General features: G+C 50.1%; 1 protein-coding gene and 1 pseudogene across 1 annotated transcript; one reads left to right on the top strand and one right to left on the bottom strand.

Moving 5' to 3' along the window:
- Nucleotides 1-683: 683 nt before the first annotated feature.
- Nucleotides 684-4198, bottom strand: LOC120362709 (killer cell immunoglobulin-like receptor 3DL2; annotated as a pseudogene).
- A 1684-nt stretch (nt 4199-5882) lies between these two features.
- On the top strand, nt 5883-14986 carry LOC141579957 (killer cell immunoglobulin-like receptor 3DL1). The gene is made up of 11 exons (XM_074385963.1): nt 5883-5985; nt 6331-6350; nt 7105-7399; nt 8854-9153; nt 10560-10853; nt 12135-12160; nt 12971-12984; nt 13787-13806; nt 13999-14106; nt 14548-14600; nt 14700-14986. Exons 1-11 carry the CDS (start codon nt 5952-5954, stop codon nt 14874-14876), a joined length of 1341 nt encoding a protein of 446 aa, XP_074242064.1. The 5' UTR covers nt 5883-5951; the 3' UTR covers nt 14877-14986.
- The last annotated feature ends 454 nt before the right edge of the window (nt 14987-15440 follow it).

The raw sequence follows: 15440 nt of genomic DNA, 5'->3' as shown, positions 1-15440 counted from the left end.
GGGGGGTGCATTATTGTTTCATCAGACAGTGCAGGGTTAATCTTCTCAGAGGCAGCTGGAGGGAATGCTTCCATTGTCAAAGAACAGAATTAAGGAGCTCACTGTGTTTACCCTCTTTAGGGTCTTTCACACATCCCTATGCCAAATCTCAAGATTCCATACCTTCCCAATCAGTGCCCTCAAAGTAGACACCCTTTGAGGCTGGGAATTCCGTTTGCATTCTAATTCAGCCCTTGAAGGATGAATTTCTGGGTTTGATTTTTCAAATCCTCAGCCCTGTGGCTACAAACAATGAGTATCTTTTAGGATGGACATAGAAACCTTAGGTCATTTATGTTTGCACTTGAAGTGAAAATTCAGATCGTTGAACCCACCCTCTTCCTTCCCCAACTTTGTCCAGTGGCAACCCAGCCAATCTCATTATGCTCATTTATTTACAAAACCATTCAAAGGTATTATGTACAGGCAATGGGATATGCGTAGCATTTTTCAAAAGAAGGAATACACATGGCCAAAAAGCATATGAACATATGTCCAGCATCACTAATCACCAGAGAAATGCAAATGGAAACCACAGTGAGATATTATCTTACAGTAACCAGAATGGCTATTGTTAAAATTATAAAGCATATGACAGATGTTGGCAAGGATGTGGAGAAAAGGAAACTCTTACATGCTGCTGGTCAGTATGTAAATGAGTATAGCTTCTACGGAAGACAGGATGGAGATTTGTCAGAGAACCAAAAATAGAAACACCACTTGATCTAGTGGTCCCCCTACTGGGTATCTACCCAAAGGAGAAGAAACAATTATGTCAAAAAAAATATGTCTACGCATATCCCTTTGCCCATACATAATATCTTTGAATGGTTTTGAAAATGAATGAGCATAAGGAGATTGGCTGGGTTGTCACTGGACAAAGTTGGGGAAAGAAGAGTGTGTACCTGCATGTTTATTGCAGCACTGTTCACAGTAGCAAAGGTATGAAATCAGTCTAAGAGTCTGTTAATGAGTCACTGGATTAAGAAAATGTGGCATGTATACACAATGAAATACTATTCAGCCACACACAACAAAATGAAATCATGTCTTTTGCAGCAACATGGATGAAACTGGAGGCCATTGTTTTACATAAAACAACTCAGAAAGACAAATACCACATCTTCTCACTCGTTGGGAGGTGAGTAATGTGTCCACATGAACATAGAGTATGGAATGACAGACAATGGTGACTTGAAATCGCTCTGTGATGAGAGGTCGGGGGCTTCTGGAAATGGGTCATGGCGGGCAGCCAGTACTACCTCTAGTCTTTCCAACCTGAGCCTGGCCTTTCATGTTTCCAAGTCAGTACTGATGCTGCTTAGATGTGTCCCCTGTGGGCCTCTGTGCAATGCATGGGAAGTGGCTTCTGTGGCCTGGGCTCTATCTGCAAGTTTCATGTAGAGTTGCAGTTACCACCCAAAACCCTGATGTGATCTCTCTGCCTCGTCTGTCTGTCTGTGTCTCTTTCTGTATGTTTTCTCTAGGTCTCTTCTATCAGCATCTCTGGCTGACACCCCCATGGCCATCTGAGTCTCCCCTGATGTGGCCATTGTAGTCCATCTGAGTTCCACTATTTGGGGAAGAGATAGCTTCCTCACCTGTGACAGAAATGGGCAGTGGGTCACTTGGGGCTGACCACTCGTAGGAAGTGCCATGGAAAGAGCCGAAGCATCTGTAGGTCCCTCCGTGAGTGGCAGGGTCCAGAGGGAAGTGGGCCTGCAATGTTCCACTGACATTCAGCACTGCAAGGAGCCTATGTTCAGGGGCCTCCCCCTCCCTGGATAGATGGTACAGGTCAAACCAGTTCCAGAAGCTGCAGGACAAGGTCACGTTTTCTCCTGGCCGAACCGTGGGGCCCGGCTGGGCTGAGAGAGAAGGTTTCCTGTATCGACCTGGAAGGAGAAGAGGCAGTTTACTCAGGAGGCTCTTCCCTGTCACAGCTCCTTCACACCTGAGCTGAGAACTCATGCCCCTGCTCTGTGAGCTAATGCTCTCTCACCCTCCACCCCATCTCTCTTCATGTCTGTTTTCTCCTTCTACCTTCCCTGTCTCTCTAGGTCTCTCCCCTCACTTCCCCACCCGAGGTAGGTTTTCCCTTTTTGTACTGTTTTATTCCTCTGATGTTCCTTGGAGTGGTTGACTTGATCTTCCTTTTTCCTTCCTTGTCAGTCTCTCACTTTCTGTCTTGTTCATAACTTTCTGCATATTTCTATTATTTATCAATCTATCTACTTATCTATTTGGTATCTACAGATTTTCTCTCATCTAAGAAATGTAACATCTATCTCTCTATCTTTCAATTCTCTATCAGTCATATGTTATCTATATCTATGTGTCATCTGTCTGTATTCATCATCATCATCATCTCTATGTATCATTTATCTGTCAATCACTCATGTATATATCTGTAACACATCTGTATATCTATAACCTATCTGTCATCTACCTATTTATCATCTATCTATCTTTGTCTATCCATCCATTTATCATCTGTCTCTTCATCTCCTTGTCTTTCTCTGCCTGTTCATCTCTCTAGTTCTCTTTGGAATCTCTGCAATCCGTCCCACATCTCCATCTCTCTCTCTCCTTGTGCCCCTCCCCTCCCCCCACAGGGCCCTGATTTTAGGGCATTTCTCCGCTCCCTTCCATCATTCTCTCCACTACTCTGCCCTCTTTTCTCTCCCTTGATGTGTCTATGAGTCTCTCAATCCCCTTTCCCTGGCTCATTCTGTGTGTGTGTTCATGTCTTTACTTCTTGATGTCAGTGATTTCTCTCTGTGTCTATGTGGTTTTGTTCTCAGTAATCTTATACTATGTGGGGTTATTTGGAATATGAGCCTCAGAATCCAGTCTGGGGACCCCAAGTACACACGGCACACAGGGCTGGTGTTCTGGGGCCATGGTATCCTGGGATCCACTGCACGGAAGGCAGAGACGTGAGAATAAAGGCAGTATCTGTAGGTGCCACGAGGTCACAAGACTCAACTCAGGCCAGATTCATGTGTCTTTGGGTTCTCCTGGTAGAGAACACTTTGTGGAAATAAAACAGAAACAAAACTTCTAACCTGTGCCAGGTCTCTGAACAGAGCCAGCCTGGAAGGACCCCTCTCCCTGTGACATGTGTCCTTCTCTGTCTGTCTCCTTGACCCTTTCTCTTTTTTCTCACTCCCTGTATGGCCCCTGTGTCTGTCCTCTATGTTACGATGTGTAGCCAGTCTCTGTTGGTACAGTCCTCACCAAGTCAGTATAAGAACCCCACACTCATCTTCCTCATGAGCACGTGGGGCTTCCAAGTTGTGGATCATTCACTCTGTGTCCCATTGACAATGAGAAGAATGTCTGGACACTCTCACCTGTCATCACGATGTCCAGGGGGTCACTGGGAGATGACCAGTCATGGGGGAGTGAGTGACAGAAGCGTAGCATCAGTAGGTCCCTACAAGGGCAGGCATCATGGGACCTATGGAGAAGTTGGCCTGGGAGCCACCATCACGGGGCTCTTCGGTGGGGAGCAAGGGGTCCTCAGAGATCCCCTCTCTGGACAGAAGGAAGTGGTCAAACATGGTATCTGACCAACATTGCAGGATGACCGTCTCTCCTGATTTCACCAGGGGACCTGGGAGGGCCTGGAGGGAAGGTTTTCTGTGGAATCCTAGGAAGAGAGGTCGTGAGTTTAGAAGGCATCTTCCTTGGGACCTGGAATGAGTGAGGCGTCCCCTCCCCGGTGTCTGACTCTCTCTCCCTCTCTGTGTCTCCGCGCTCTTTTCTGTGCCCGTCACCCTGGTGCAGGTCCCTCCATCTGTCTCCCTCCCTCTTCTCCGGCTCTGTCTCTAGCAGCCCCTGACTCCTTCCCACTGGGCTCAACCTCGTCCCTTGGGCTGTGGTTTCTGTTTCCCACTAATCTCTCTCTTCCTGTCCATGTGCGTGTGGAAGAGGAACGACGACAGGCCGCACGTCCAGGCTCTGAACAGCCTGGTTCAATCTGTTGTGGACAAAGTAGAATCCCTGGCAGGAGGTATGAACTGATGAGTAAGGCGGGTGCCAGTGTCCACACACCCTGTTCCTGGTGGGGACTGGGAGCCTCTCCTGCCATGTCTGTGCTCCTCCATGGTCCCAGCTTCCACAGGGCAGCCCCTGGTGCTGGTTCCAGGAGCATCGACCCCTCCCTATGTGGATCGAGCCTGGTGGTGGCCTCAGCATCCCACCGTTGCTGACCTCGGGTTAGCCACCCTTCTCCCGGTGTGGATTCTTAACTTGTCCTTCCGCTGGGTTCCTATATTTGTTTCCTGTTGTTGCTGTAGAAAATTATCCCAAACATGGCGTCAGGAGAGAACACACTGAGCCCTTCCACTTCTGGGGACAGAAATGAGACCCAGTTCTCTCTGGGCTATAATCAGGGCATCTGCAGGGCTGCGTTCCCTCTGGAGACTCAGGGGAGAATCAGTTCCCTTGTCTTCTCCAGCCCCTAGAGGCACCCGCATTCATGGCTCCTGGCCTTCCTCCACCTTCAGAGCCCGCAGTGGCTGCTGGAGTCTCCCTCCCACTGCGCTGCTCTAATCCCCACTCCCCTCTTCCTCCTCCTCTCGTGTGGGCCCTTGTAATGACACTGAGCCCAGCTGGACAGTCCAGGCAGCCTCCCCACCTCAAGGTCAAGTCATCCACAACCTGAGCTCCATCTTCCCTCTTCAGTCTCCTGCCCTGTAACAGAAATAGTCATAGGCTCCAGGGATGAGAATGTGACCATCACTCACTGGGGGACAGTTATTCTTCCCCCAGCACTTATTTCTCTGTATTCAATTCCCCTTTACCCCATGTATAGTCAGGGCCTGAATAATCAGAACCTGATGGACACCTCACCAGAAGCTCTGGGATTCAGGAGGTGGGACAATGAGAAACCCAGACAGGAGCCCTCTGACCTGTGACTGTGATCTCTGACCCAGGCTGGAGTGCAGTGGTGCAATCTCGGCTCACTGCCACCTCTGCCTCCTAGGTCCAAGGAATTTTTTTTTTTGTTTTTTGGTCCAAGCGATTCTTGTGCCTCAGCCTCCCAACTAGCAGGGATTACAGGCACCAGCCACCATGCCTGGCTAAGTTTTTCTTTTTTCTTTTTCTTTCTTTTTTTTTTTTTTTTTTTTACTAGAAACAAGGTTTCGTCATTGGCCAGGCTGGTCTCAAACTCCAGATCCCAGGTGATCTGCCCACCTCAGCCTCCCAAAGTGCTGGGGGAAACTTGATTTTCTATAGCATTATGTTATTGGATATTACTGTAAAATTTAAAATGAGGGAAAGAGAGAGAGAGAGAAACCATTAGTTTGGACTCTGGCTTTGGGTTATGAGACAACTTCTAGATAAAACTACAAAATCTAGAATTTACATGTTGTGTTTTTGCTAATTAAGTACACTTCTAGGATTGTAAATAACTGGAAAGTCCTTCACTAAGAATTTAAATCATTTTAACTTCTTCTGGCTGAGTATAAGAAATACGAGCAAGAAAAATACTAGTGATTTTTTGTCACAATTACTGTAATAATGCTAATAATACCTATTAGGTATTTTGCCTGCTACATATGCAGAAGAGTTTGAATTTCAAAAACAAAAATGCATCAAAAGTCTTCAATATCAGCACAGATTCAATCACGTCGTGCATGAGAGACTGGATCAGAGACGTGTTTTGAGTTGGTCATGGTGAAGGAGGCGAGGTGACAATTCTGGTCAGAACAGTTTCTAGGAAGCCGTGTTCCTCTCTTGACCGAACACCCAGTGGGCCTCATGCGAGGCGGAAAGAGCCTGCGTACGTCACCGTCCCATGATGTGGTCAGCATGTCAACTGCACAGGCGGGGTGCCAAGCAATATCCTGTGTGCTGCTGAAGGGGCTGGGGCGCGGCCACCGGTCTGCACAGGCAACACCATGGCGCTCACGGTGGTCAGCATGGCGTGTGTCGGTGAGTCCTGTAGGGAATCGAGGGAGGGAGCGATGGGGTGGGGATCTGGGCCTGGGGGGCAGATCTGGGCCCGGTGGGGTGATCTAGGCCTGGGGTGGAGATATGGGCCTGGGGTGGGGATATTGCCTCTAGTGGAGATAAGAGCCTCGTGGTATAGATCTGGGCCTGGAGGCTGGGCCTCTGCACAGCCAAGAGCCCTGTTGTCTGGGGTCACATGGGCAACGAGGCTGAGTTTACCTTCAACCTGAAAAGGGCCTGGCTGCCAAGGCACACAGCCCTTTCGGGGCAGCAGTGCAGGCCTGGTGTGTGTGCAGATGGATCGTCCATCATGATCTCTCTTTCCAGGGTTCTTCTTGGTCCATGGAGTCTGGACACAAAAGGGTGAGTCCTTCCCCAAATGTTAGGGTGTCATCTCCCCACATAAGGGAGTTTCCTGAAACAGAAGAAACATCCTGTGGGGGAGTCTCTCATAAACTAGGAAGGGGGGCCCTGGTATGCTCGGCGCACTGTTCTGACCCAGCCCTTCCCAGCCTTTCCTTCCCTTGGCTGAGTCAAGCTCTGCGGGGACTGGGGTGAGACTGGGGTGCTCCAAGCTGGGCTGTGTGGGGAGGAAGTCGTGTCACCGGCAGAGGAAGGGAGGGAAGCAGTGCTAGGGAAGGCCGACCCTCTGAGGACAAAGGTGTAACTCACACCCTCCAGCCTCTCCATGACGGGAGGGGCTGCCGTGTGGCTGCTGGCATTCTACCAGAAGAGGTGGGGGAACCCCAGCCATGAGCTTCACGTTCTAAGTCCTCTGATGGGGGCTCCGTTGTTTATTGTGGTTCACGCAGTGGCCGATACTCCATTTTCAAAGGGCATGCCCTGCAGCCCATGTCTACTTTGTGTTCTTTTATGAAAGCAATTTTGCTGTATTAAAATCTACTAAGAGTCCCTCATTCAGCACTTGCTCAAAGTTCTCTGCTGATGTGTTTGTTGTAGGAAAGACGCCATGTCTGTGCAGGATGGGTCCTTCCTGGAGCTCTGAGCACCCAGGTGTGGCAGGAGCCTTAGGAAAGTGGAAAGGGAGAGAATCTCCTGAGCACAGGGAGGGAGGGGCGGCTCCACATCTTCCTGTCTAAGGCGATGCCTCCTTCTCCCCCAGGTGGTCAGGAAAAGCCCATTTTTTCTGCCTGGCCCAGCGCTCTGGTGCCTCAAGGAGGAAACGTGACTCTTCGGTGTCGTCACCGAAGATTCAGGTTGTACAAGGAAGACAGGATCCTCAATCCTGACTTCCAGGGCGAATTATTCTGGAACAGCTACCTCATGGGCCCTGTGACCACAGCACATGCAGGGACGTACAGATGTCAGGGTTTTCACCCAGACTCCCCCACTCCATGGACGGCACTCAGCAAGCCCCTGAAGATCATGGTCACAGGTCAGAGGGCTCCTGTCTGGGCTTCTCACTGTCCCACTTTCTGAATCCCAGAGCTTCTGGTGGGGTGTCCATCAGGGTCCGAACACCCAGGCCCTGACTGTATTTGAGGTAAAGGGGATTGAATACAGGGAAGTGGGTGCTGTGGTGGGAACAATAACTGTCCCCAGTGATGGCCACATTCTCATCCCTGGAGCTTGTGACTATTTCTGTTACAGGGCAGGGGACTGAAGGGGAAGATGGAGCTCAGGTTGTTGATGAGTTGACCTTGAGATGGGAAGGCTGCCTGGACTGTCCAGCTGGGCTCAGTGCTATCACAAGGGCCCATGTGAGAGGAGGAGGAAGAGGGGAGTGGGGATTAGAGCAGCGCAGTGGGAGGGAGATTCCACCAGCCACTGCGGGCTCTGAAGGTGGAGGAAGGCCAGGAGCCATGAATGCAGGTGGCCTCTAGGGGCTGGAGAAGACATGGGAACTGATTCTCCCCTGAGTCTCCAGAGGGAACGCAGCCCTGCAGACCCCCTGATTTTAGCCCAGGTAGGACTGGGTCCGATTTCTATCTCCAGAAGGGGAAGGGTCAGTGTGTTCTCTCCTGCTGCCATATTGTGATAATTTTCTACAGCAGCAACAGGAGACAACACAGGAACCCAGAGCAAGGACAAGTTAAGACTCCACACCAGGAGAAGGGTGGCTACCCCAAGGTCAGCAAGGGTGGGATGCTGAGGCCACCACCAGGCTCGATCCACATAGGGAGGGGTCGATGCTCCTGGAACCAGCACCAGGGGCCGCCCTATGGAAGCTGGGACCATGGAGGAGCACAGACATGGCAGGAGAGGCTCCCAGTCCCCACCAGGAACAGGGTGTGTGGACACTGGCGCCCGCCTTACTCATCAGTTCATACCTCCTGCCAGGGATTCCACTTTGTCCACAACAGATTGAACCAGGCTGTTCAGAGCCTGGACGTGCGGCCTGTCGTGGTTCCTCTTCCAACCTCACATGGACAGGAAGAGAGAGATTAGTGGGAAACAGAAACCACAGCCCAAGGGACGAGGCTGGGCCCAGTGGGAAGGAGTCAGGGGCTACTAGAGACAGAGCCAGAGAAGAGGGAGGGAGACAGATGGAGGGGCCTGCACCAGGGTGACGGGCACAGAAAAGAGCGTGGAGACGCAGAGAGGGAGAGAGAGTCAGACACCGGGGAGGGGACGCCTCATTCATTCCAGGTCCCAGGAATGGGATGAGAAAGGGAGACGCCTTCTAAACTCACAATCTGTTTTTTTTCTTTCTTTTTTTTTTTTGTCTTTTGTATTTTTCCTTTTTCTGGAGAACGGGGTCTCGCTATATAACCCAGGCAGGTCTTGAACTCCTGGGCTCAAGCTATCCTCCCACCTCTGCCTCCCTAACAGCTGGGATTACAGGCGTGAGCCACAGCGCCCGGATATACACACAATCTCTTTTCGTAGGATTCCACAGAAAACCTTCCCTCCAGGCCCTCCCAGGTCCCCTGGTGAAATCAGGAGAGACGGTCATCCTGCAATGTTGGTCAGATATCATGTTTGAGCACTTCCTTCTGCACAGAAAGGGGATCTCTGAGGATCTCTTGCACCTCGTAGGAGAGCCCTGTGATGGGGGCTCCCAGGCCAACTTCTCCATAGACCCTATGAAGCCTGGCCTTCCAGGGACCTACAGATGCTACGGTTCTGTCACTCAATCCCTCTATGAGTGGTCGGCTCCCAGTGACCCCGTGGACATCGTGATGACAGGTGAGAGTGTCCAGACATTCTTCTCATTGTCACTGGGACACAGAGTGAATGATCCAGGACTTGGAAGCCCCAGGTGCTCATGAAAAAGATGAGCGTCGGGTTCTTATGGAGAGAGACTGACTTGGTGAGGTCTGTACCAGCTGAGACAGAGAAACAGGAGACCCAAGTAGAGACCACATGTCATAACAGAGGACAGACAGGGGGGCCATACAGGGAGTGAGAAAACAGAAAGAGGTAAACGGGACACACAGACATGTCCCAGAGAGAGGTGTCCTTCCATGCTGGCTTTGTTCAGACACCTGGCACAGGGTAGAAGTTTTATTTCTGTATTTCCTCCACAAAGTGTTCTCTACCAGGAGAACCCAAAGACACCCAGATTTCTGACCTCAGTTGGGCTCTATGGCCTCAGGCCTTGCGGCACTTACAGACGCCGTGTATATTCTGACACGTCTGCCTTCTGTGCAACGGAGGTGTAATCGTCCCAGGATACCACGGCCCCAGAACACTAACCCCAGTGTGCTGTGTGTACTTGGGTTCCCCAGACTGGATTCTGAGGCTCATATTCCAAATAACCCTGCATAGTATAAGATTACTGAGAGACACAGAGAGAAATCAGCGCTATCAAAATGCAAAGACATAAACACACAGAGAATGAGCTGGATAAGGGGATTGAGAGACTCACAGACACATAAAGAGAGAGAAAAGAGGGCAGAGAAGTGGAAGGAATGATGGAAGGGAGCAGAGAAACGCCCTAAAATCAGGGCCCTGCGGGAGGGGCACAAGGAGAGAGAAAGATGGAGATGTGGGACGGATTGCAGAGATTCCAAAGAGAACTAGGGAGACCGAGAGGCAGAGAGAGACAAGGAGGTGGAGAGACAGACGATAGATGGATGGATAGACAGAGATAGGTGATAAATAGGTAGCTGGTAGATCATAGATAGGTTATAGATACATAGATGATTGACTGATTGACAGATGATACATAGAGATGGTGATGATGAAGACAGATAATAGAGAGATAGATGATACATAGATATAGATGATAGACAATTTGTAGACACCAAATACAGAAATACATAGAGACATACATAATAGATAGAAATATGCAGAAAGTTATGAACAAGACAGAAAGTGAGAGACTCAGAATTAAGGGGAAATGATCAACCAATCCAAGCAGAGTCAGAATAAAACAATGCAAAAAACGGAAAACCTACCTGGGGTGGGGAAGTGAGGGGAGAGACCTAGAGAGTCAGGGAAGGTAGAAGGAGAAAACAGACATGAAGAGAGACGGGCTGGAGGGTGAGAGAGCGTTAGCTCACAGAGCAGGGGCGTGAGTTCTCAGCTCAGGTGTGAAGCAGCTGTGACAGGGAAGAGCCTCCTCAGTAAACTGCCTCTTCTCCTTCCAGGTCGATACGGAAAACCTTCTCTCTCAGCCCAGCCGGGCCCCAGGGTTCAGGCAGGAGAGAACGTGACGTTGTCCTGCAGCTCCTGGAGCTCATTTGACGTGTACCATCTATCCCGGGATGGGGAGGCCCCTGAACTCAGGCTCCCTGCAGTGAGGAGCGTCAATGGAACATTTCAGGCCCACTTCCCTCTGGGCCCTGTCACCCACGGAGGGACCTACACATGCTTCGGCTCTTTGAGTAACTCTTCCTACAGGTGGTCAGCCCCGAGTGACCCACTGTCCGTTTCTGTCACAGGTGAGCAAACCCCATACCTGTCCCATGTCTGATGATCCTAGAGCCACAGCTGAGGAACTTCCTGCTGATGATGGAGGGAAGCATGGACAGATGCAGAGAGAAGACGAAGCCTGGGTGTGAGGCGGGGTCAGGGGCACGATGGCAGACAGGGCACCTCCAAGCCCTCCTCCACGGCCCGCACCCGTGTTCAGGGCTCCGGGCACCCAGGCAGATGGAGAGAGCGGTCAGGACAGTCCCAGAGGAGGGGAGACGGGGCTCAGTTTGGGGAGATCAGAAGTTCCCTCCGCCCCTCAACCTCACCCATTTCCCAGAAGCCCATCCTGGCCTCTCACCCACAGAGAGATATCATCACCAGCAACCCCCATGCCCTTTTCTTTATGTTTGAAAAAATACTGATTAAGGTTAAATCTACTTATATAATCTACCACCTTTACCTTTTTTTTTTTTTTGGAGACAGTCTCTCACTCTGACGCCAGTTGCCAGGCTGGAGTGCAGTGGCACCATCTGGGCTCATTGCAATCTCTGCCTCCTGGGTTGGAGCGATCCTCATGCCTTAGCCTCCAAAGTAGCTGGGACTAGAGGTGCATGCCACCACGCCCAGCTAATTTTTGTGTTTTAGTAGAGACGGGGTTTCACTATGTTGGCCAGGATGGTCTCAATCTCTTGACCTCATGATTCGCCCGCCTCTGCCTCCCAAAGTGCTGGTATTACAGGTGTCAAGCACTGCGCCTGGCCCACCTTTACCATTTTTAAGCATAAAATCTAGTGGACATAAATACCTTTATATGCCAGGTGTGGTGGCTCATGCCTATAGCCTCAGCACTTTGAGAGGCTCAGGTGGTGGATCATTTAAGATAAGGCGCTCAAGACCACCCTGGCCAACATGGGGAAAACCCATCAGTACTAAAACAACAACAACAAAAATCAGCCAGGCATGGTGGCACGTGCCTGTAGTCCCCGCTACTTGGGAAGCTGAGGCTGGAGAATTGCTTAAGCCCGGGAGGCAGAGGTTACAGTGAGCTGAGATCATGCCACTGCACTGCAGCCTGGGCAACAGAGAGAGCCTCCGTCTCTAAATAAATAAATAAACAAACAAACAAACAAACAGACAGACAGACCAACAGACAAACATATTCTTTTTGCTGTTACCCTCCACCGTTCCTTTCGTGGCCTCTGGTACCCGCCATTCCCACGAGGTCCACGTGTTAGCTCCTGCATGAGGTCCTCACCCAAGGTCCTAACACGTGGACCTCGTGAGAATCGTGTCTCAATCTTCACGAGGTCCGCCTGCTAGCTCCTGCATATGGGTGAGAAATGGCAATCTTTGTCATGCCCTCCAGTTCATCCAGGTGGCTGGAAGTGACAGGACCATTCTGTTTTTACGGAGGGGTGGTCTCCACTCTGTGCATGTGCTATGTTCTCTATCGACCCATCCAATGATGGACAGGTAGGTTGACACTACGTCTTGGCTACTGTGAACCGTGCTGGAAGAGTCGTGGGGGTGCACATGTCACCTGGATACACTGATGTCCCTTCCCTTGGGTTTACACCTGGTAGCGGAATACCAGATCCTATGGAAGTTCTCCTGTTAGGTTTCTTTATATATACATATACTTTACGTTCTGGGGTGCATGTGCAGATCGTGCAGGGTTGTTACCTAGGTATACACAGGCTATGGTAGTTTGTTGATCCATCCCCTGTCATCTACATTAGGTATTTCTCCTAATGTTATCCCTCCTCAGTCTCCCCACCCCCTGCCATCCCTTCTCTAGCCCCCCACCACCCAGCAGGCCCCGGTGTGTGATGCTCCCCTCCCTGTGTCCATGTGTCTCCTTGTGCAACACCCACTTATGAGTGAGAACATGCAGTGTGTGGTTTTCTGTTCTTATGTCAAACAAAAGCCAAAAGAGACAAATGGGATGTAATTAAACTTAAGAGCTTCTGTACAGCAAAAGAAACTATCATTAGAGTGAACCAGCAACCAGCAGAATGGGAAAATTTTTTTTTTCTTTTTTTTTTTTGAGATGGAGTTCTGCTCTTGCTGCCCAGGCAGGAGTGCAGTGGTACCATCTGGGCTCACTGCGACCTCCACCTCCAGGATTCAAGCAATTCTCCAGCCTCAGCCTCCTGAGTAGCTGGGATAACAAGTGTCCACCACCACGCCTGACTAATTTCTCTATTTTCAGTAGAGACGGGGTTTCAGTATATTGGCCAGGATGGTCTCCAACTGCTCACCTCAGGTGATCCACCCACCTTGGCCTCTCGAAGTGCTGGGAATACGGGCGTGAGCCACAGTGCCCGACCTCTCTTCATTTTTTGAGGAACTTCCATACTCTTCTCCTTCGTAATGGCTAGACTAATTTACATTCCTATCAACAGTGTACAAGGGTTCTGCTTTCTCTATCCCCCTTCCAGCATTTGCTTTTTGTTGATCCTTCAGATAAAAGCCGTTGTAATTGGGTGAGAAGAGAGCTCACTGTGATTTCACTTTGCATGATTAGTGATACTGAGCACCTCTTCATGTATGTGATAGCCATGTGTATGTTTCGTTCATTAAAAAATATCTGTTCAGGGAGGGATCGCAGGGGGTGGGGAGATCTTAAAGTATAATAATAATAATAACAGAAATACCTGTTTGGAACATTTACTAATTTTTTAAATTATTTTTTTAAATTAAAGTGTTTGAGCTTCTTATATATTGTAGTTACTAATCCCCTCTCAGATGAATACTTTGCAAATATTTCTTCCCATCCAAGCTCTTTTTAAGAACCAGCTCTCCAGGAACTAATAGAGGGAGAACTTCCTAACCCTGTCTCGTGGGGACAGCATTGATCTATTCATGATGGCTGCACCCCCATGACACAGGCACCTCCCAATAAGTCCAACCTCCCAAACTGTGGGTTAAATTTCAGTGTGAGGTTTGGAGAGGTCAGACTTCCAAACGATAGCAGTGGTATCCCAGCACGTTCTCTGATAATTTTGAGAACTCTAACTGAAAAGGCGGAAGAAAGCTGGGTCACCGTCATCAGGGGACTTGTCCTAAAGAGACGTCGTACATGGTTACTTGGCAATCAAGAGATGAGAGACAGTCCACGAAGAGGAAGCGCTGGGCTCAGCTTCTTGTTGGATTCCCATCTTCCTCCAGGTTTCCCCGGACACCTGCACATTCTCCTTCGGTGCTCAGTGGTCATCACCCCCTTCACCATCCTCCTGTTCTTGCTCCTTCATCTCTGGTACTCTCACAAAAGAGTAAGTCTCACAAAGCAGACGCCAGAGACCTCCATGCCATGTGCGGAAGCAGGATGGAGCACACAGGTGTGTGTTTTTCACTGGCAGGACGGTCCCTGGCCCAAGTCAGGAGCCGCAGAGGCAGGGCTTTCTAGAGAGAGCACCAGACACCCTGCCCCTGCTCACAGATCACTGCCTGAACTGTATCCTCACCCCTCCTGCAGCCACTGACATCCAGGAGAAGGTTCCATGGCAGGCAGAAAGTGGAAGACAGAATCAATGGGATGGGAATTGCGAGCTATTGATGGGAGGGATTCCTGTACTCAGATAGAATGTCTGAATCTGGCCATTGGTAGCGGAGGGGCCTCAGGCACCCATGGCCTCCCCCTGTGTGTTGGTGTCTGCACATGAAATGAGGACCCAGAAGTGTCCTCCCAGGTGTTTTGATAACTTCCGTCTCCTACAGATGCTGCAGTAAAGGACCAAGAGCCTGCGGTGGACAGAACAGTGAACAGGGAGGTAGGTGCTCCTTGGCCCAGCCTCGGGGATGGGGTCTTATTCCCTAATAGTCCCGAAGAATGTGAGCCCCTCCCTCCGTCAACATTTCAGTCTCCCCAGGACTCTGAAGAACAAGACCCTCAGGAGGTGACATACGCACAGCTGGATCATGGCGTTTTCACACAGAAAAAAGCCACTAGCCCTTCTCAGAGGCCCAGGAGACCCCCACCAGAACCCAGTGTGTACACGGAACTCCCAAATGTGGAGCCCAGATTGAAAGTTGTCTCCTGTCCGTGAGCACCACAGACAGGCCCTGAGGGGTCCTCTAGGGAGACAATGGCCCTGACTCAAACCCGGCTTGCCAGCGCCAGTGTAACAGCAGCTGGGACCTGAAGGCGTGAGTCTGTGTCTCAGGGGATCGCTCTTCCTCACACCATGAATCTGAACGTGGCTCTTTTTTGCTTACAAATGTCTGTGGTCCTCACTGCCTGCTGGACAGAAAACACACTCCTTTGCTTAACACACAATTCTCCATTTCACTTGACCCCTGCCCACCTCTCCAAACTAACTGGCTTACTTCCTGGTCCTACCTGAGGCTGCAGTCACAGTGAGGAACTCACAAGTCCAGACATACAAGAGGTTCCCTCTTAACACAGCACTTAGACACGTGCTGTTCCACCTTCCCTCATGCTGTTCCACCTTCCCTCATGCTGTTCCACCTTCCCTCAGGCTTTGAGGGATTTTGCAGCCTTCTATCATCAGTAAAATTTTTAAGTTCTTTTTATATATAATTTCTATGTACTTCTCTTCAAATAAACACGTCTGCCCTCATGAGTTAGGTAATGTGACTCTTTTTTTGCC

The sequence above is a fragment of the Saimiri boliviensis genome, chromosome 14 (assembly GCF_048565385.1).
Source record: "Saimiri boliviensis isolate mSaiBol1 chromosome 14, mSaiBol1.pri, whole genome shotgun sequence".
Classification (NCBI taxonomy): Eukaryota; Metazoa; Chordata; class Mammalia; order Primates; family Cebidae; genus Saimiri; species Saimiri boliviensis.
This window is presented reverse-complemented; position numbering and strand designations above follow the sequence as displayed.